The sequence below is a fragment of the Elaeis guineensis genome, chromosome 15 (genome assembly GCF_000442705.2).
Source record: "Elaeis guineensis isolate ETL-2024a chromosome 15, EG11, whole genome shotgun sequence".
Classification (NCBI taxonomy): domain Eukaryota; kingdom Viridiplantae; phylum Streptophyta; class Magnoliopsida; order Arecales; family Arecaceae; genus Elaeis; species Elaeis guineensis.
Genome location: NC_026007.2, coordinates 67135078 through 67157434, shown reverse-complemented (window position 1 = coordinate 67157434; position 22357 = coordinate 67135078). Strand labels below are relative to the sequence as shown.

Genomic DNA, 22357 nt, shown 5'->3' with positions numbered 1-22357 from the left:
ATGATTTAAGTTACATATCTTGATTAAGTAATATTTTGGATTCAGGACATGGATGATAGTACGGACATGATTAGGTTAAGTAGCAAATCCTAGTGGCTGGCAAATATGAGACATTTCTTAGAGCACGGTAGTTCTATTCTCACATTTTTCATATTTATTTTTTACTCATGTTTTTCTGTCTGAGGAAGGCCAACCAGCAAATTTGGCAGTCTTGGCAAAGGTCAGTCGACAAATGGTCCGCTTTGAGCACTGTATTCTAATCTGGAAGAACCTGACTAATCTTCTCAATAGAACGTAGACAATAAAGCTTATTGGAAACAGTAGTCCAGCTTTCAGAAATTAATGAAATCTATGCAGATATGTAAAGTTATTTAGGGATTTTACTGAACCATTTTGGTAATAACCTTTTTCTTTTCTATCTGCTAGTATCTGACTTACATTTATTCCCGTTTTCATCAAACATGATCTTTTTTTTTTTTTTTGTTTTTGGGTAGCTAAGGGGGTGTTTCGTAGCATGTAAATTATTTGTAATTTTACTATAGATAATCAGATTATATTATTTTTTTCGTCACTTTCACAAATAATGCAACATATTTTGTAACAGGTAATTAGATTACATTGTTTGTTTCATCACTTTCACAGATAATAGTGCATTACCTCAAAAAGAGGTAATCTGATTATTTAGGAGGAGGTGGCTATGTGATTACATATAATATGGCAATCCGACTAAAATACCTCCATCAAAATAAATCAAAATAAATTATAGGTAGTCTCAGTTGATGAAAATAGAAAAAAAAATATAATGGATGATGTTATAGAAAATAGTTGGTCCCGAAATTAAGTTATCTCTCTAAAAAATAAACAATAATCAATAAGGGTGGGAGTGCTTTGAAAAAATTAACTTATATTCCATATAATCTAAATTGTATACCAAATGCTGCAATGTAGAATTCTGTAATTTTACAATAACATTACTACACATACCAAACTGCAATATAGAATTTTCTGTAATTTTATCAGATGATCACAATCCCTCTGCAATTACATTACCATAGCAATATTACCTATATAATGCACCAAACACTGAGTATTATCTTCTGATAAGTATGCAACTTTCAAATCTAAATGTGGTTCTAGCTATTTTTATTTTTCATTCTATATGTACTAATAAAGTGGAACAAAAATTATAGAACAATAATAAGATGCGAAATTATAAGAATTAGAAATATTGGATTGATAGAATAGAAAACTAGAGATAAATCTCTATCTATACGTTCAATTTAAAAGTAACTATCCATTTGAAACATAAGTCAAAATAACTATCCATTTTGGCTGAAATAATTTTTATACTCTTATATCCTTTAAAATACTGCAGTATTATATTATTATAGTGTAGTATTTCTTTACAATAAGATAGTATTATATTATATTAGTGTAGTATTATTTTATAATAATACAGTATTACTTTATTGTATTATATTAGTGTAGTATTCCTTTACAATAAGGTAGTATTATATTATGTTAGTATAGTATTCTTTTATAATAACACAGTATTGCTTTATTATATTATAATAGTATAGTATTTCTTTACAATAAGATAGTATTACATTATCATAGTGTAGTATTTCTTTATTATAATATTACTTTACAATAATGTAGTATTGCTTTATAATAGTGCAATATAATTTTATAATAATATTATATTATTTTATAATAGTGTAGTGTTGCTTTATAACTGTGAGAGTAATTGAGTCATTTCATCCTCATTGGGGTGTTACTTTTAAGTTATGTTTCAAATAGTGAGCTGCTTTTACTTGAAACTCAAGTGGATAGTTACTTTTAAGTTTAAATTTAAGTTGATAGTTTTCTCTAGTTTATCCTTAATAAAATGGCTTAGAGAATCAATTTAAGCCGGGAAAAAGTAAGAATGTTAAAATAGGATGTATGGTAAAATTTAGAATGATAAATTGAGAAATGAATTTTCAGAGTTGTAGAAGCTGGACAATGAAGAACACAATGATGGAGAAAATTAATAGGCATGTATAAGAAAATTTTTACATACCAGAAAATTCAAAAAAGCTCCAATAACTAAGGTATTTAGTTTGTGCCAAAGGATATTAAAAAAAGAAAGAAAAGATCTAAGATAACATATGAAAATCTGATAAAAGCTTTAAAAAAATACTTGAAATGTCATAGGAGGTATTCCTCAATATAATTGCTTGGTGAAAGGGGGTTTCTAACACCAGTCTCAAATCGTTTGGATAAGATGAAATGGTTAGAAACTTGGTTACTATTATTGCATGTGACTTTTATATAGTCCTTGTATGATGCACATAACTTTGGGCTTTACAATAAAGTAGTGCTTTTTTTTGCTGAAAATAGAGCATTCATACAATTCTTGTGCGAATACATTCAGAAGAGTCAAAAAACAAAACATTCCTAAAAAGACCAAGGGGCCGACTCCAGACAAGTCCAAAGAACATCTCCAGTACACTCAACAACACAGACGACCATCCAGTCAGCCGACGTATTGGCCTCCCTAAAAATATGCTGTATGGTGAGGTCAATGCAGTCCCACAGCTAGATTGAAATGTCCTGCATGAGAGGATGGGAAATAGCTCCCTATCTACAGTTATGTTGCTAGGTTACTACAGTGGCTGTCTCTCTCAATGATAAGATGGTCAACATGCAAGATTAGGCAAGCATAAACGATCTCGATGTAGGCCACATGGAGCTTTGCCTCGGGGACAGTAAGCTCATCCAACCTGCTTCCTCCAGCCATAATAAGGTCTGAGCCAAATCCCTGGATCACAAAACCAATACCACCCCGCCTCTTTAACACTGTCATCGAAGTTGACTTTGAGGTAAATCGAAGGTGGAAACTCCTAGGAGATGGTTCACTGCATGAGCAGGATGGGAGTCCTAAAACTCTAGAGGCCTCAAGTTTACTTCAGTCAGCTCCATGGCTGAGATGAGAGTTTGCTCCAACTAAGTCTCGTCGGGCATCATCTAGACTCGAAGACCACTCCATTCCTTGGCAGCTAGATGTAGTAAGCAATGTAAGCAACCTAAATCATAGTTGCTCTGATTGCCTCACTCGCAGCACTCTACCTCAAAAACTCTAGGAAAGTCTAGATCGAAGCCCCACATGAACAAATCAATGATACTAGCCTATGAGGTACCACACCTATCTGGCCCTCTGACACTGAAAAATGACATCCTCCATCGTCTCATTCCCAACATTACAAGATGGGCACCCAGTTAGAAGATCCAAGCCTCTATCTCTTAGGATAGCTCTGGTTGGAAGCTGACCCCAAGCCACCATCCATAGGAATAGACTTATCCTCTGGATGCACTCCTATCCTCCAAATCAAACCAACGTCCAGATGCCTAGTGGGCTCTTACCAGAATAGGCAACATAAATTAGTCGTCATTGCTCTTAGGATACAAGAGGATCTCTAGACTCTGACATCACGATATCTATGCATAGGAATCACAATGGAATGTAGTTGCTTCCCCATCTATTTGTCGCAAATGCAAGTGAGAGCTCCCTGATTCCATCCGGTGCCGTCAAGTTGAAGAAGGTCACAAACCCTCAAGGATACAGCAGCCTCGAGGTAAGAAAAAGTCGGCCAGTGGCTCAACGACAGGTTGGCCACCCATGGATCCCAAAGAAGATCCACAGACTTACCATATCCCACAAGCCACCTTATCTGAGCAAACACATCGGAGGCTCACTGACAAATCTCCTTCTAGATGAAAGAGCTACTTCGACTGGCTCGGATCTCCTCATCCATAAGCCAAGGACCATATTGGATCCTTATCATCGAACTCCATAGATGCCATTCAAGACTCGAACACTTGACCCATTGCTTCCAAGTGATGATGGGGTTGACCATTGAGGTCTAGCTTAGGTCATAGATGATGATCATCGTCGAAGTGCTGGTCACAACTATCAATTAAGGAGGCTCCATAGAAAGAAGATCAAATTATATGATTAATTGTTAGCACAATGACAATCCTCTAGATATTAGTGTCCAATTCCTAAACAAAACAAAATTTCCAAGTAATATAAAAAATTAAATTTAAATATTATTTTGTGTCCCACTTGTATTCTTATAGTAGTTATCAACCAAGTTATGTTAAAAATTGGAGAACCAACTTTTTCCATTCCTTTTTTAATTTATTTTTTAAAATGTACAAGATGGATATATACAACTAGGATAAAAGGAAAGAGTATGAAAATGCAATGCTGAAATTGTGATTTTGTTGGTCAACTTAGATAAAAGGAAAGAGTATGAAATGTAATGATGAAATCAAGAGATTTTGTCGTTTGGCAATAAGTGATATGCATGATAGTCCTCCTCAAGTTGGCGAATAAATGTCATGAAATACCTAACTTGCTAAGAGGCTTATGAAATTGATCATGATCTGAAGGCCTGGTGAAGGGATTGGTCACTTGTTGACTAGTGTGGTTGTAACAGGTTTGAATGAGGCTTGCTTGAATTTTCTCTCGGATGAGATGTCAATCAATTCAGATGTGCTTGGTATGCCGCATGGAAACTATGGCCTTCGTTAGGACCGCTCGTTAAAAAGGAAATTAAGGTTCTCGAGGATCTTAGACCGTAAGCCGAGTCGAGGAAGCAGCTGCAACCAGGATCATCTCTCCTGGCTTCTCCCTTGCATTCAACTATCAAATGATATTTATAAATATATGCTGTAATTGAGCTTCCGTATTGATTTGAGCAATGAAAAGATTACGATTGTATGTGTATGGACAAGCGAGGGTCCGCATTACACACACAAAGAATGAGAGTTCTGATTTGATTACATATTTAATGACTCTAAGCTCCATTATTACTTGAAATCTCTAAACCATATTTATTCGTTAAATTGAATAATACTGCATAATCCTTTCTTTTCTTTGGGTAAACTAGTAGTGCATAATCTTTGATACTCATCATGTAGATCTCCATGGCAGATTATGGCTTATTTTGTTATCTTAAGTATAGTAATGTATATTTTCCATATTTTTATTTTTTGAACACTATAAATGTTTGGAAGATTTAATTATATTACTAAAGTTTAGGTGATTGATCTAGGCATTTTTTTCCCTGAATCAGCATGCCTTAATGATCTCTAAGTTGTTAAATTAGATATTACTAAATATCAAAATAATTATCATAAGTTATGAATAATTTATAATGTTTTTTTTTTGTTTTGAATAAGTATTTTCTTGATTCAATTCCCTTTTTATATTTATATTATTTCTACTTCAATATATTACATGCTTTGATTTGGTTTTTTATTAAAAATTGATTTTTCCGAGTCATTTAGCTGACTCACCTGACAAATCATCACATATGTGTTGTGCAAAGAGAGAGAAGCTTAAAATCTTATTATGAGATATGTACTGGCCCTTGGAATGCCACACGAAGAGCTTGCGAAAGGACATCAACATAAATAATAAAAAGATAGGGAGATAGAGGATATTCATATTTGTATCTATATTTTTTTAATAATATATATACATATATATATATATATATACATTATATATGTATGTATGTATGTATGTATATGTGTGTTTGTATATAATGGACATTGAAATTAGTATTCATGTGTTCTAAACTAATATGGATATAACTCATATATTAGTTATATTCACATATTAGACATATTTATATTTGTACAAGTCATATATTAGTTATATTTATAGTTTCTTTATCTCAATATGAATATAAATGAGATACTATTCATATATAAATAAGATTTTGAATGTAATTTAATAATAAAAATTAACATAAATGATATAATCATAAAGGATAGAAATGAAATCTACTATTAAGCTTTATCTTAGAAGCCATTTGGTTAGAGGTAATCTGACATGAAAAACTAATTTATATATCAGATTACTATGTTTGGTATAAAAAAAATAAAGAGATAGTAAAAAAATTGATGGGCTCCATGCTTATTTTTTAGAGATAGAAGATAAAATAAATACCATGAAAGTTTTGGTATTTGATAAATTTTTGAGTGACAGTAATCCATACTTAACAAAAATATCCCTAATAAAGCTGTATATGTAATTATTAAATTTGTTCTGATATCTTTTCAAATTCATTTAATAAAAAATTTTGATAAAAAAATTAAGATAGAGATGGTATTATGTAAAGGATTATATGATTATAATCATTACATAAAAACTAATTAGAGATGGCAATGCTATCCTAATATTAAAAAATTATTTTATATTTAAAAATATATTTATAAATCTGATCATATTTCTATGTAAATTTATCTTTAACCAAATGTAATAACATTTTTTCAATGTCATTTTTTGGAGTAATTTTTTCACCAACCAAGTATAGCAAAAATTATTTTCTTCCGTAATTATTTTTTCAGATAAATGATTCTCAAAAATTATCAAATTATCCTATAATCTAATATATTCTTATCAAATGGACCTTTAGGGAAGAAATCTATTGCCAAGATTGCACACATGCACAATAACCAGATAATGGTCTAAGGCTAGTTATTACATTTGCACGAAGCATGATTTGTTCTGAGATCCAAGTCGTGGGACCTACCAATTTTTTATTAAAAAAATATTAAATATTAAAATTATCTATATATAATATATAATATTAAAAATATTAAAAATTTTATATATTAAATAACACTCTTACTTTATAATTGCAGCATAAATAAAAGAAATCATGGATTGTCCATTTTCAAAGAACTCATAAAAAATACACAAATATAGGACTTTGTGGAATTAATCATAATTTTAAAATTTAAAAAAAAGTATCAAATGAAGCTATTCATTTTCTTTTTTTTAATCAAAGGGAAAAGGATTGATTTCTTGAAAAGAATTAATTATTAAAATTTTGATATAAAATCATAATATATTTCAATTATATATTATCATGCCTTTAAGTTTGTATAAGTATGAATTATGATTACATAACAAAATGGAATGCTGTTATAGTAGCTAAGTGGCTATGGCTAGCCAATGGTTTGAACCCTTGTACAAGTGGTATATAAATGTATTTTCAATCCTTATCTATATCCAATCTGATTGAAGGATACAGATGGTTTTTAGATTTTTTTTTTCCTTGCCAGATACCCAAAATTTGTAATCAAGTATTCAGAACCATATCCTAATCCAATTGGATACAAGGATTCCTATTCAAACCCGATCAGAAGTGGATATGGTTGGATAACATCCCTAAGCAGGTATCTGGATCTACATATAGATCCGATCGGATACAAGAATTTCTATGCGTGCTCCATCAAAAATTGATGTGGTTGGATTATATATCCAACCTGTTTTCAACCTTCTCTCAACCAAAAAAAAGATAGGGAGTCTAATTGACATAGGTGGTTTTTAGTTTTTTTTTTTTTTTTTTAAACCATATATCCTAAATCTATAAGTATGTACCTAGATCCATAACCATATCCAATCGGATTCAATGATTTCTGTCTAAATCAAACCGGAAATGGATATGGTTGGATGATATTCAACCCGTTCACTCTACTCCCGATCAATGAGAGATTGGGAGCCTAATTTCATTTTTATTTCAAGTCGATCATCATGATTGACCTATTTAAATTTTTGTACATATTTTATTTACACTCAAAATTCTTGCAACCAAGATTCCATCTGATCACAAATATGGCAGCTTATCCTGCCATAAAGTTTTTTTTTTTTTTGATAATTTTAATAATTGTACTAAAAACTTGAGTTCAAATCTCATTTTTATTAGGTCTTTAGAGATTGTGAGAATTTGAGAAAGGGCTACTACTGCTCTGTAATTTATTACCTACATGGCTCTTTCCATTCAAAGAACAAAATATATATGATTTGCCTCGCAAGTTTTTGTAATTGCATAAACCTGTGAGATCAACGGATGCAATCCGATCAGTCTTGTGGTACATGTAAGCACAAATCACAAGCCATAGTAGTCCTGCATGGGGTTTGAGATCCATGCAATATCAATCGCATCCAGTGGGAGGAGGGGGGGCGACACTGAATCTAATCCTCAAATTGATGAACGAGATCCATTGTTGATCAAACATGATAAGATCAAAGACTATATGCTACCATCCAACTTTTATATCCGATTAATAATTATTTTTTTAAAGAAAAGGCTGACAAGAAACAACACTAATTTTCTTTAGATTCAAAAAAAAGCCCATTAGATTGCACTCTATGCCGTTTGATTTAAAATTTGTGAATGAGAGGCCGAAGATACAACATATCTGGTTGTAGCCCTGCTAGAATTTGTCACACAAGGTGCAGTCCAGAGACATTATCACCAAGGGTGACAACTTTTAAAAAGATCAAACCTATTCTGCCATAATGGCTTATCAGCATTGACACCAAAATTCACACATGAATGCCCTGGATTTTAACCAAGATGGCAACATCATGCTACTACTTGAGTTCTTACACCTAATCCGTCCTTAGTTTACTGAATTCATTAAGTTAGAAGAAAATCTTCCAATAAAGATCCTTTTTAGAAAGATAATTATCTACTTAAATATCAAGCAATTCAATCAAAACCCCTCCTCTTTCAGAAAATAATATTGATCCTTGCAACTTGGCCTCACCACCATCATCATTTCTCTACCATCATTGGAGCCAACCATGTAGCACGGCCACCATACCAAACGATACATGTACGATAATAACACCATGGAGGTTGAATAATAGCCGACGAAACAACCTAATCCTCAACCCTCTTTGAGTTGGAATGTGGCCGCATTTAGTGCTTCTAAGATATCATGTCCGTCAAACGTGTGGGGCCCATCCAATCAACGGTTGACCGAAGAACCCGTCCGGCTTCCTCTTCGGGGACGACTCTTAGAACGCCATATGCCGACTTCTTCCACTCGTCATCGTGAATTCCCCAACGACTAAAGGCTAAAGCAGAGAGCAGAGCACCAAGAAAACGCATTCTTTTTTAACTTCCATCTCGTACTTCCAAAGCGCCCTTCCTCCGCTAAAAAAAAAAATATAGAAGACCTCGTGAGATGGATCGATGATCCCGCGAATCCCGATTCCAGGTAACGTACAACGAGACCTCCTTCGATCTCTCTTTCTGCCTATCAGTTCTCTCGCAACGGCTGTTTGAGATTTTCTCCCCTGATTTTTTCTGATTTTTCTTCGTTTTTCTCCTCCCTAGATTATTGAGTTTCTGGAAAGAAAAGAGAGCGGTTTAAGAGGTTGTTGCATCTGACTTCTCCCAAGATGCAATCTTTGAGGTCCAGGTACTATAAAAATCCCACCTTTGATCTTGTTTGGATCGAATTCCCGGGTTCGAGAATCGGGTTTCATGGTTTTTGATCTTTTACGGATGTTTTATGGCTCCGTGTTATCTGTTCTTGTTTGATTATTGGTCGTTTAAGATCTGCGTCCTCTGGAATGGCGCAAAAGAACTCCCCTTCTAGCCCCAATTCCAAGACTTCTCCATCCAAATCAAGCAACGGAGGGCCTGCTTCATTGGATTCCTCGGTCTCGAAGTCGTCCAAGGTTTTAGATCGAAAGCCGTCGACCAAGGCCGCATCTTTGCCGGAGGTACAGATTTCTATTGCGTTCTGCTCTCTCCATTTATCGAAACCGATTGGATACTGATGATACTGGCTGTTTGTGATTTTATTTGATTCTACGTAGAAACGAAACGTTAAAGTTTCAGAGATGCCGCAGCAACTGAGTCGGCTGCAGGAGGAACTGAAGAAGGAGAAGGAGGAGAAGTCCCGGGCAGTCCAAGCGCTTGCTGAAATGAAGAAGAGGATGCCATCTCAAATGAATGGAGATGAGAGTAGAGTGGAGATGTTAGAGAAAGAAGTGGAGAAAGCGAAGGCTTCAGAAAGGAAGATGCTCGAATCACTTGTGTCCCAAACAAAGCAGCTTGAACAGACGAAGATATCGCTTGAGGAAGCCAAGCTTGAGATAAGGTCCCTTCAAGAGAGCATCAAAAGCTTGGAGGGTTCTGCGGTCTCGGCTCGCCGAAGTAGTAGGCATTTAGGGAAGCATCTGGAGAAGAATGGTCCATCGGATGTCGTTCGTGCCGAAGAGGAGATTGGGAAGCTCAGGAATGAGCTTAAGTTAGCCATGGAAGCAGAAGAGAAGAGCAAGAGGGCCATGGATGATTTAGCTATTGCCCTAAAAGAAGTAACTTTGGAGGCTAATCAGGTGAAGGAGAGGTTCTCAAAAACCAAGTCGGAGTTAGAGGATGTGAGAGCAGAAGCTGAACGCTTGAAACCTTTGTTGGAGAGTATGGAAGAGAAGTATCGACTGGCATCAGAAGAATCTGAAAGGTTGAAGCTGGAATTGGAGGAGTCAACTGCTGCTTGGAATGTGAAAGAGAATGGGTTTGTCGGTTGCATGAAGATGTCTGAAGAGGAGATTACTAAACTGCAGCAGGAAAACAGTAAATTAAGTGATTCACAGAGAGTTGTGAGAGAAGAAAATTTTAAGTTGAGGGATATACTAAAACAATCAGTTAGTGAAGCTACTGTTGTCAAAGAAGCACTAGAGATTGCCAGGAATGAGAATTCCCAGCTTAAGGACCTCTTGTTGGAGAAGGAAACTGCCTTTCAGAGCATAAGGCAAGAATATGAATGCCTTAAGGTTAGCGAAGCTGCAGCCCTAGATAGTGTTAAGGTACTGAAGGCTTTGCTTGCTGCAACATCAACTCTGGACTCGAGCAAAACTATCACTTTGCCTGAGACTGGATCATTCGCACAGCCGAAGGAATCCATTAATGATAGTAAAAGCATGAAAGGAATTTTCAGATTTCCATCTGGTAGATGGAAGGGTGAGAGTTCACGATTTCAAAATAGTCGTAGGCATTCAATTGGAGAGCCAGCAAAGTTCAAGGGATCTGTATTTCATATGGCAGGGTCACCAGAGCAGAAGGATCGGATGTTCGCATCACTTAGCAATGTTTCTGACATGAGGGTTGCTTCCTCAATTGTCATGGATGATACACTTAACTCTGATGATTCTGATCATCTAGATGGGATTCAATTAGATGGCATGGAGCATCCCTCTGTGAAGCAGAAAAAGAAAAAGGCTATTCTTAGAAGATTTGGAGACCTGCTGAGGATAAAGACCTCCCACAAGTAGAATTTATTTTTTCTTGGTATTCTCATAAATTTATCCTCTTTGGATCTTGTTTCTGTGGGTCCTTTGTTTTAATTAAGTTTTGAAAATAAGACAAAAGTATAGCCAGCAGTTAGTTCTTCAGTGTTGCAAGAAACCACGGCTGTAGTATACATGGTTTGAACAGAATCAGCAAAGAGATCTTTTTTGATATGCAGTGTGAATTTATTATCTTTGTGTCATGTTGATTGTACATGATCCATAGTCAATAATCATCAGTCTAAATGTTATGCAAGACACACAGCATTATATTTTTCTAATTCTCCTAAAGTATTGCTTTACCCTTTTTGTTTTTTCTTGATAATGCGGTGCATTCAAACAAGTCAAGTTTTGCTTTACCTTTCAGTCATCTACATGTGTAATTACTTAAAAAAGCAATCGCTCGTGCTGTCTGGCTTAACAAGTTTTCAGATGCAATCCAATAGGAGCTGTTTCTGCTGATCTGGATGTGATTGTCATTGTGGACCTTTTTTCTTGTATTGAATTCAAATGTAATGCAAATGGACAACTGCCACTGAAAGCTATTGATGCTTGCTAATAACTTCTTCCTTTTTTTAGAAGAAAAATGTGAGATGCTTGCTAATAACTTATAGCAGTACATTACAAGATTTGGATAGTAATGGTTAGTTAATATGCAGTCAGAACCTTCACTGTTATACCAACCCTTGATTGTCCTTTGTGATTTGGTGGATTGTTTCTCAAGAAAGGAAGAACTTTTATGTAGCTTTGTTGTTCTGGTAACAACTTTTACTATTTTAAACTGAAAACAAGGTTTTTACTGTTTGATGACAAAACCATACAAAACCCATGATTTCAAGGTTGTGTGATGAATCACATCCAGTTGGAGAAGCACAACATCATGTTATTTATGTATCAATATGAACCTCAAAAAGATTCAGGGGGCTTGGAAGCTTGTGATATGTACAAGGACATACCAAATGGAAGCCTAATGCAAAGTTCAAAAGGAAAGAGATGGAAAATTGATAATCAAGCAAATAAGCTATTTTGCTTTCTTATCTTCGAGGTAAGTTACAATGAAGCAGAGATGGCAGCTGGAAAGTTGGCCTGCTTCAAGCTGTGAATGAACTGGACATCCAGAGTCTCCTCATGGAGGTGTACCTTAAAAGTGTAAAGACTAGATAACTTTACATACTCCTGATGGAATTTCTTCCTGATCTACCAGGCAACAGCAACTGAAGTATAAGCAAGAAGGATTTACCTGTGAATGAACCGGACATCCAGAGCCTCCTCATGAAGGTGTACCTTAAAAGTGTAAAGACTAGATAACTTTACATACTCCTGATGGAATTTCTTCCTGATCTACCCCACAGCTACTGAAGTATAAGCAAGAAGGATTAATCTGTTTTGTCACAAACACAGAGACCCTGAGTGAACCTGAAATTAAGGATGTTCCTTATATGTTAAGCTAGCAGTATGTTTATGAAGTTCCACCTGTCTCTGTTGCAAGTCCAGGCCGAGGTTCTAATATTTGCATTGGTTTTCCGCCTCTGCTAAATCAATGTGGGGAACATTGTTGACGAAGTTAGTTTTAAACATCCTTAATAACAATGATGTCATGTCCGATCAATGGTGCTGCAGTCTGAGCATGTCCTTGAAATGCATATTACGAATATATCCCGTGAAAAATAAGAATGTGTGGGTGTGGGTGCGGGTGCATGTGTGTGGAACATTGTTGATGAAGTTAGTTTTAGACATCCTTAATAACAGTGACATCATTCCAATCAATGGTTCCACAGTCTCAGCGAAATGCATATTTCAAGTATATCCTGTGAAAAATAAGAATGTGTGTGTGGTGGTGGTGGTGGCGCAAATAACAGAATATCAGTCCTAGTATATAATAGCCAAAACAAATCAGTTCAATTACCTCCCTTAAAATATGATGACAGAATTACTAAAAACTCTATGAACTGTCCATGGCATGAAGTTCTAAATCGGATGCTGCAACTTTAAAAACAGAATGAAAGAGAGGAAGAATTTTGCTATACTACAATTTCCCCCGCTCTGGTACCATGAGCCTCATGGTTAAGTTGCAACAAATATAATACCTCTCAAGGTTTTACATCCCGTGGGATAGGGCTGTCCCGATTTTTCTATGGAATGAGATGCGCCATCGTCCCGCCCCATTCTGATACTTGAGATAGAGGATGTCCCAAGATATCCTGATTGGGATGCTGAGACATTAGCAAGATGCACGGTCCCAACATATGAGATGATACTCCATTCCGGTATCCCACGGAACGTCCTTCTAGGATCTGAATCCTTGATACCACTCTTTCTCTAGTATATAATAGGGTCAACTTAACCAACAAGCTTTATCCCGTCTATTTGGAGCTGACTGCAGGTCTCTTTCTTCATTATTTGTTTCTTTCAATGTGCAGTATGTTCAAACTAAAATACATATCATGAAACTACTCGGTTTCCTATTCTTTGGAATCTGGTTTCCTACCAGAATTTACTCATCTGCTTTTCTGCTCAAGCTTCAAACTAGCATCAGCAGTCTCCATATAGTAAGTTTTTACAAGGAGAGAGAATTCATGGGAATAATGCATAGCTGAAGTTTGAACGTATGAAATCGGGCTTCCTACCAGAATTTCTGCTTTCCTTGGTGTTTAATTTGAGGGTATGTTTTTTTTGCATCGAGCTCAGTAACCAAGCTTACCATTTTCTGTTAGTCTCTGTTTCTGCTGAACTTGAGCCTGTGACCATCATCCAATTTGTTGATCTTTCCTATAACAACTGCTCTTTAGGCTTAAAATGCAACTTCAACAAAGTTTACCATTCAATCGATGGCACCATCTTGATGTTCCAACACTGAAAACTAAGTAGCTCTTGGCGTAGTCTCTTAAGCTTCGAAGCTCTTTCATGCTATAAAGCCAACATTTGAAGTTTAATGACCCTGCCTGAAGTTTTAAAGAGCTAATCTTTCTTTGTAGACTGGGTCTTCAAATTTTTGCTGACTAGATGTCAGTCCAAACAGGAAAAGAAATCTCTTATTTCAGTCAGAACAACAAGAAAGATATGGCACACCTTTATACCTGACGAAATATTTTACTTTGTTGGCTGCACTGTCAGATCGCAAAAATATGACAATATAAGCTAGCATCATTCTGTGACCACTGTATGGAATTTAACTTGAAGTATTATAAGGTAACTCTCGGGAGCAAAGAAGCATAAGAGGATGCCTATACTTGAGGAAAAGCTAATATCCTTATAAATGAATCAACTCTAATATACAATGTCGGCTTCATCATCGAGAAATTTCATGTGCAAGCAAATCCTTCCAAGCTCAGAAAGAATCTGACCAATATCTGGATGTGATGCATCACCCACCAAAAACACATGCACTCTGTCACCAATCTCAGTCCAACTGTACCCTGGTTGTTTTTTTACTCCTTTTTCCTTCATCAAAATCCTCACCCTAGTAACTTCCTTCCACATGCCAGCTGCAGCATACATGTTTGATAACATCACATAGGCCCCTGAGTTTTGGGAATCCAATTGGACAAGTTTCTTAGCAGCCAATTCCCCTAACTCTATACTCGAATACATTTGGCATGCCCCCAGCAAAGCACCCCAAACAGTACTCTCTGCTTCAAATGGCATCTCTCTGATGTAATCACAAGCTTTCTTTAATTGTCCTCCTCGACTTAGTATATCCACAAGGCAAGCATAATGTTCAGCCCTTGGACATACTCCATATCTGGAAACCATTAAATTGAACCAAGTTATACTCTCATCCACCTTGCCTACATGCCCACACACGGACAAGAGACTAAGAAATGAAATGCCATTTGGTGTAAACCCATTTGATTCCATGTCAAAGAATAAAGCAAGAACTTTCTGATACTGCCCATGCTGTGCGTATGCTGCAATCATGGTGTTCCAGGAGACCAAGTCTCGGTTTTTGAACTCTTGAAAGACTAACTCTGATTCCCCAATGCTACCACATTTACTATACATGGTTATCAAAGCATTACTCAGTGATGTGTTAGATTCCAGCTTGGTTTTGATGGCAACTGCATGAATTTGCATTCCTCGTTGTAGCAATGCAAGAGCAGAACATGCTGTCAGTACAGCAATAAGCGTTGCATGATCTGGTTTCATGCCCAATTCCAGCATTGTGATGTGAAGTTTCAGTGCTTCCTCACTATTCCCATTATGCACATATCCTGCAGAATATTAAAACAGGAAAAAGAAAATCCATCTAAATGAGCTATAACAGCAAATTGAATAAGACAAAATGGTTGATACCTTGATATTCTGAATGAGTCATGACAATGTATGGGAAATTCTGCTATAAAGCTTATTTTGCATGCTTTCATCTATTACTTACTACTGCAGATGACTAATTCATGCATCCTTTGGAGACAAAATGGAAACAATATAAGAACATCATATGTAGTATACTTTAAATTTTGGTCATGAAGACAATCAATCTCGCATATAAGTTTGGTAGAGAAGACAATGCTGGAGCAAGCATGCAGTGTGCTAGGCACTGGAGTTCAAAACATTTTCTAGAGGAAGCATGAAAGTTGCAGTGAGGACAAAAGCTGTGGAGAATCAAATAAGATGGTTGTGCACATGCACAATCAAAATTGAGGAAACCAATCTTCAGAGAGAAGTTCAGTTCGTGTGGAAGGTAAGAACCAACATAATGCAAAAAAGTTTTCAGGGAGAAAATGCCACAAGTAGCCCAATGTCTGTATAAATGTGAAGAATAACTCACAAAGCCAGCTCAAAGTACTTATGATGATGATCACTGGTTGAATTTCTAATATTTCAGTCATAACCATGGTCTCCAAAAGTATCTAAACTTCTCAGTTCCAATGAAATTGACACATCTGATAGCTCGTTCATCTCAGCAGCACCAGTAACTAAATGACAGTCTTTAACCCACCTAGAATTCGAAAGGACTATATTTGATTTTCTTAAAAAGAATAATGACCAAAGAAAAACAAATACATAATAAAATGCCATCTCTTGAAAAGATAGTGTTTCTGAGCCTCATGAGAAAGATTAAATCAAGCAAAATGTCATGCCGATAGTGGTTATATCTTTTTCTAGCAAATATTTCAAACTTAGATTTGTTATTTCTCTTCAGTCTACCCTATAACATTATTGTCAGAAGATCAAATAGAAAATCTTTTAAAGTGTACCAGCTATCATGGCATTCCACGAAATGAGATCCTTATGCTGAATCCCATCAAAAATACTCCTCGCCTTCTCCACATTCCCCTCCCTACAGTACCCCGTGATCATTGCTGTGAAGGCCACCACATTCTTCTCAGGCATTAGGTCAAACAGACTCCTCGCCTCCTCAAACATTCCATTTTCCACATACCCACTTATCATCGCAGCCCAGGAAACTACATTCTTCTTCGGCATCTTATCAAACAGATCACGAGCTTTCTCAATCTCCCCTTTCCGAGCAAACCCATCAAGCATTGCGGTATAAGAAATCACATTCTTCACGGGCATCTCCTGAAACAACCTCTCAGCTTCCTCGAACCGATCATACCTTACGAAGCCAGAGATCATCGCATTCCAGGAAGCTACGTTCGTCTCAGGCATCTTCACGAAGTACCCGAAAGCCTCATCGGGCTTCCCATTCTCGAGGCAGCCGGTAATCATGGAATTCCAGGAGACGATGTTCCTCTCGGGCATCGAATCGAATAGCCGCTTCGACTCCTCCATGTCGTGGTTCTGCCAGTATGCAGTGAGGATTGCATTCCATGAGACAACATCTCGGTTGGGCATTTGGTCGAAGAGTTGCCGGGCAGCTTCGAGCCTCGCGGCACGGCCCAGCGCTCCGATACGGAGGTTGTGGTTGAATACCTCCCGGGGAGAGAGCGAGTGGACGCGGAGTGGGCGAACCAGGGGTGGAGGGAAAGGCTTAAAAGAGTGGAGGAGAGTCCGGATTTTAGAGAAGGCTGGCATTAATTTTAGCTCTGTGATTCGTTACTTCGATCCAGTTGAGTCTAGGGGTTTGAAATTTTTCAAGGGGGCAACGGCTATGTCCCTGATATGGTCTCATATATCCAATCCGGGATAGGTAAAAAATTTTGTCAAACCAAATCGGTACCCCGTCAAATATATTTTTTTTAGCATGCATTCCTCCGAACCCCATTAAATACAAATCCATTAGGCATTATACTCTCATGCTTATGACACATATCTATACTATGTTACTAATTGAGATTAAATAGAATGAAAGGTGAGACTCTCTCTCTCTTCCCCATTTACATAGTGATCAAATAAATGATCAATTATGCTAGGTGTCACTTAGTCGATCGTTGCACGGTTTTGATCTGATTAGATTAATCATTTCATGGATCAAATGGACCAAAAAAGTAAATGATCAACTATGGCGAGGACCCTTGATCAATCATTGTTGGAAGCTCATCTGATTGGTGATCATTGATCAATGATTGACTATTGATTAGGTCATCACCAATCAATTAATTGAGGTTGCCAATGACTCTTAACAGTTCATCACGAATCAGTCAATTGAATCAGTGATTGATCATTGATTAGATCGTCACTAACCGGTTGATTGAGTTTGGACTAAATATTTTGATTTGCCTCAATTCCGTGGACTACCTAATAACCATGAGATGGAAGATCAATGAATAATATAACATAAAATGAAAAATTAAATCTATAAAAAATTAAAGAAATAAAGTAAATAACCATCAACAAATTAACATAAACAATAAGTAAGAACATATACCGATCAGTGATAACTAAAAATAGTGATTAAATATAACAATAAAATATCAAAGGCAAATACAAAGAGAGTCTACTCTTATTTATACATTACATGTTATCAAGTTTGTTTCATTCCATACAGATTTATATCAATTTATCGAAATTTATATAAGAGTTAGAACTAATTATTCCGACAATTTTTAAAAAAATATCTTTTAGGAATTGGAAAATGATCCCGGATTTTTTTTATTGGTAATCAAATATAGTCTAAGAATTTAAATCAAGCTTCACCATCTTAATGTTGGTATGTTTCTTTGGCATATTGAGTGTCGGTACATCCTTCGTATCACTGTTAGTTCGATACCAGCATAGTTGGTACATAATGGTACTGATCGATAAGATAAATTTTAGTTTAAATATATTTTTTCTACGAATCCCTCCGCTTAACAATCAATCCTCACAGCCTCTGGCCTCTAGAAATGTTAGAAATTTCTCCAGCTTTATTATGCAATGAATTTTGGAAAATTAATTGAAAAGGAAAGGAACTGTGCGGACTATCTTCGGACTTAGAATCACCCAACTTGACAAAATCCAAAGAGTTGCACAACCACTAATAATCTTTTTGTTTTTTTGAGAAAAATGGGCCTACAACAAGGGCGGCACCGCACCTTGGGATCCATCCACATCATATCGAGACGACTCCGAAGGTGTGTTATCAAGCGCAGGGCTACAGTGGAGGCATATTTTTTCCTACCTAGCGGCAAACTGATGACTCCCTGGGAACAAGTTTCTACAAGAAGTTTCTCGCTTCTAAATATTTTAAAAGTCAGAATTATATCAGGTCCATGAAAGGAGGCATCAAAATAAGCACAAACAAACAGCCCATCCAAATCTTCTTAGATTCAGGAGTTTTAATCCTTCACCAGCTGCATTGCACGGTTCCTCACCCTCCAGTATTGCTTTGTTTTCTACCTTTCAGTATTTTCATTTTCTAAACAAGGCATCGTTTTAGTCATTTTTCGGTAAGAGCTCTGTTCCTTTAGGGGACTGTTTTTTTAACTTTCTCATTTTTAAAGAATAGCTCATGTTTACTTCCTTGCAAATTATGATAAATGAGCAATATTAAGTAAAACAAAGAATATATATACCAAAGCTACCAAAAATATTAATGTATAGAATTATTGCTGCAAGACTCAAAATCTGGAGTAAGACAAATCAAATCACATGAGACTGGGCTGAAGTGATCCTTGCGATTTAGTGAAAATTTCTCTAATTTGCAAAATCGGTCAAGAAACTGAGTAAGGATCCTTCAGTTTTTGACCCTCCGATGCTTAAGTCAGTTCGAGCCTCGAGAACAAGGATAAAAAAGAGTGAAAGAGCAAAAAAGATTGAGTAGAACAATAAAAGAACTGGGTAGGAGTCAAGATGTTGGCCTAATTTTTTACCAGCAAAGTCTCCCCTAGTTTCAGAGAGTAGATTTATCTATAGAGGATCCCTGACCCTCTATTTTTAGAGGAGATGAAGAAACCATACCAAAGTTTGTTAGGCCATTAGAAGAGTTTGTTAGGCGGTTAGAAAGCCAGCTATAAGTGAGCTGGCATGCAACTATGCATATGAACTGGACATGAGATCGTGATCAGTTATGGCTGGATTGCAAAAATTATGATAGATAGGCATTCACAGAACGACTGAGTCTGTCACTATGATCGATATATGACCGAAGTGAGATAGAAACATCATAATAATCATCCCGGATAGAAGAGGCACCGAAATTTAGGTCAGTAAATATCCGACCTGAATATTTTCTTGTCAGCCAAGACGTCATCCGGATAGAATATAAGAGTGTCCTTCATTTAGGTCGGTAAAATACCGAGCTGAATCTGCTAACCGATAAATTGATCTGCTGGAATCTGATGCTTTGAGATTGATGTCTTTTTGATCTCATATGATGATACCACGTATCTTGGGGCTAGTTTAATACACCAACAAGAATCATAGTCATTTGCCATGTGCTCATGCTCAAAAAAGCCATGACCATTGCAAGTTATACAAGCTATTTACTTTAAAGAAATTAAAGAAATTAGATTTACTACAACTCAAACAAAATTGTTTTATTCAGAAAACCCCGCCAAAGCATCTGGTGATTCTTGGACCAAATGAAACATGTATTACGATATTATTAGAAATAAACTAGGAAACTGAAGCATCCATAGGGAAGCCAGATGAGAAGGCCAAGACTTGAGCTAGCTGGTGCTTTTAATCAGAAACCGCAGAACTCGGACTCATTAGGCTGGCCCTCCTCGCCTATTTGTTGACAACCATCGGTGCATGCTCTGGCGCAGTCCTCGCGGGTGGCGCCTGCGAGCACCATGCACCTGTCCTTCATGCAGGGGCAAAAGCATGCTTCCTTGTCTGCCGCAGCTGGGGCTGTCGACACCACCATCGCCAGACCAAGAACAGCCTTGTTTGGAGCCATGGCTTTGTGTCTTTCTTGGATCCTTGGACTTTGATTGGCTTTAGGAGTTTTTGTGTGTGTGTGCTTGCTTGTGCGTTTGATGGGAGATTTAAAAGGGGGTTGTGGAGGTTATCATTGTCTTGTGAGGGGTTGGGAGCTTAAAACGAGGGTAGCTTGAATTGGATGCATGGTAGTAGCAGACGCGTCTCTATGATGGGTGGAGGAGGAGTTGCAATGGTCCAAGGAGCGAAAGAATTGGCCATGGATTCTGACTGAAGGGCAATGGTGCAATTCAAGTAGAAGTGTGGAAGGATAGCAGTATGATCAAATGCATGTGGTGCAATTAGTTAACCTATGGACAGCATGACTTGAGACGTAACGTGCACATGTGGCATGATCGCCTGAAGTAGCTTCATGGAATTAGGTGTCGATTGAGAAAAATATTGGTGTGTTGTGTTAGCTAAGCACTACTTGATCCCAAAAACCAAATGCGCAAGGTTCAACCAACCTAATGTGCAGTAGTTTTCACAAGATCGGGTGTGGATCAAGCAAACAGCGAGCATGTCATGTTTGCTAACTAAAACCTAAAATCCAAATGCACTAGATGCAATTAACCTATCGACATGCTTTCTTACATGTCTTAACGTGATTTGAGGTGTAATATGAACACATAGCATGAAGTTGTTCACTATATGCTTTCAGGGAATAGATAACTAATGTGGAGAAGATTTGAACCCATGGAGTCGAACTTTGGCTTTACTACCATGTATGATTAACTAACTACATGATCTCAAAAATCTTTTAGTTCTCTAGAAATGCATAGATCAACAATGTATATCGAGCTTAACATGTGGCTTAGATTGTGTCCTACCCATGCAGCTAGCTTCTTCTTGGTGGATGGAGGACGGCTTCCCCACCCCATAATGTTGCTACTGGCCAGTTACAATTAGAGCAGCATCGGAAAAGCTCTCTAGGGAGTATAACATGGTTAAGGTAGCAGGGGTTAGCAAGGAAATTTTGGAACAATCCAAATGATTCTGGAGTGGTTCATCACGATCAGGTGCAGTCCAGGAAAAACTTTGCATATTTATTCAAACTATGGTCAATATATATACTAATGTAACAGCCTACCTGCTTTTGTAATGGTTTATGCAAACATAACACGTACCATGAACCCAAAAGGCTAAATCTGCCAAGCCAAGTTGAAGAGGTGCATTCAACTGGGAGTATCGCAGAGTCTTTCACTTCCCATAATAAAGCCAACACCACCTTGTTTTAAACTGTCCTGCTCCATTGCTTTGACTTGAAAGTTGCTTAAAAGACGAGGAGTCGTTTTTGTTTTTGTTGTCATCATCATCCATCAGGATTGCATTTATGAATCCTTGCCAATCTTTCTTGTTAATATTAAGCTTTTCTCAATTCTCACTAATGACTTCCATTTTGTATGATCTTACTCAATATAGTGCAAATTGTTCATCATATTTCCACAGAGTATGCATCTTAATCTTTTGCTTCCATAAGAGGTAAGTTGCTTAGAAGGATTGCTTTTGCAGGAGATCAGTTGCTTAGAAGGAATTGCATAGCATTAGATTGAATACTACTTATTTGAATCAAGCAATGTGCCACCCCCATCAACCACTGTTAGATCCACAAATACGTCAGCCGTATTATTAGAGCTGGTCATGGGCCAGGTCTCGGGCCTACAATCTTTTAAGACGGGTTTACACAAATTAGCATGTTCAACTCAGATAGTATCACCCTCGACTCCATCCTTCGAACGTTGCCTTTAGAAAGAGGCAAAGAGCCATTAGCAGGGCCTCTTTGTTAGGCACCATGGCACATAAAAAAGGCTCTTAGTTTATCTATATTCTAAATGAAAAATTATCTACCAGGGATAGAGAATGTTACGGCAAGAGCTCCAATGGGTCATTCTCTGCGCCCACATGCGCAAGCTATTATCCACTTCAATCAATCCATGGCATACAATCTCATGATTTTGC

The 22357-nt window shown here is 36.8% G+C and overlaps 2 protein-coding genes across 2 annotated transcripts; one reads left to right on the top strand and one right to left on the bottom strand.

Annotated features, from left to right (window-relative positions):
- Positions 1-8900: 8900 nt before the first annotated feature.
- Positions 8901-11355, top strand: LOC140854026 (uncharacterized). Its single transcript, XM_073249279.1, has 4 exons — positions 8901-9072; positions 9192-9276; positions 9415-9583; positions 9680-11355. The coding sequence occupies exons 2-4, from the start codon at positions 9257-9259 to the stop codon at positions 11135-11137; spliced, it is 1647 nt and encodes a 548-aa protein (XP_073105380.1). The 5' UTR covers positions 8901-9072; positions 9192-9256; the 3' UTR covers positions 11138-11355.
- Positions 11356-12062: 707 nt separating this feature from the next.
- LOC105058449 (pentatricopeptide repeat-containing protein At3g02330, mitochondrial) lies at positions 12063-17406 on the bottom strand. Its single transcript, XM_029268470.2, has 4 exons — positions 16351-17406; positions 12626-15363; positions 12393-12533; positions 12063-12292 (listed from the first exon to the last, which is right to left on the bottom strand). Exons 1-2 carry the CDS (start codon positions 17129-17131, stop codon positions 14420-14422), a joined length of 1725 nt encoding a protein of 574 aa, XP_029124303.2. The 5' UTR covers positions 17132-17406; the 3' UTR covers positions 12063-12292; positions 12393-12533; positions 12626-14419.
- Between the last annotated feature and the right edge of the window lie 4951 nt (positions 17407-22357).

What these genes read in the sequence shown, in the direction of transcription:
- LOC140854026 (XM_073249279.1), top strand. Translation starts at nt 9,257, where the DNA reads ATGCAATCTTTGAGGTCCAG. An exon ending in ATGCAATCTTTGAGGTCCAG is followed by an intron (nt 9,277 to 9,414) that starts GTACTATAAAAA and finishes TGGTCGTTTAAG; the next exon opens with ATCTGCGTCCTCTGGAATGG. An exon ending in AGGCCGCATCTTTGCCGGAG is followed by an intron (nt 9,584 to 9,679) that starts GTACAGATTTCT and finishes GATTCTACGTAG; the next exon opens with AAACGAAACGTTAAAGTTTC.
- LOC105058449 (XM_029268470.2), bottom strand. Translation starts at nt 17,131, where the DNA reads ATGCCAGCCTTCTCTAAAATCCGGACTCTCCTCCACTCTTTTAAGCCT. An exon ending in GTGGAATGCCATGATAGCTG is followed by an intron (nt 15,364 to 16,350) that starts GTACACTTTAAA and finishes AATATTCTGCAG; the next exon opens with GATATGTGCATAATGGGAAT.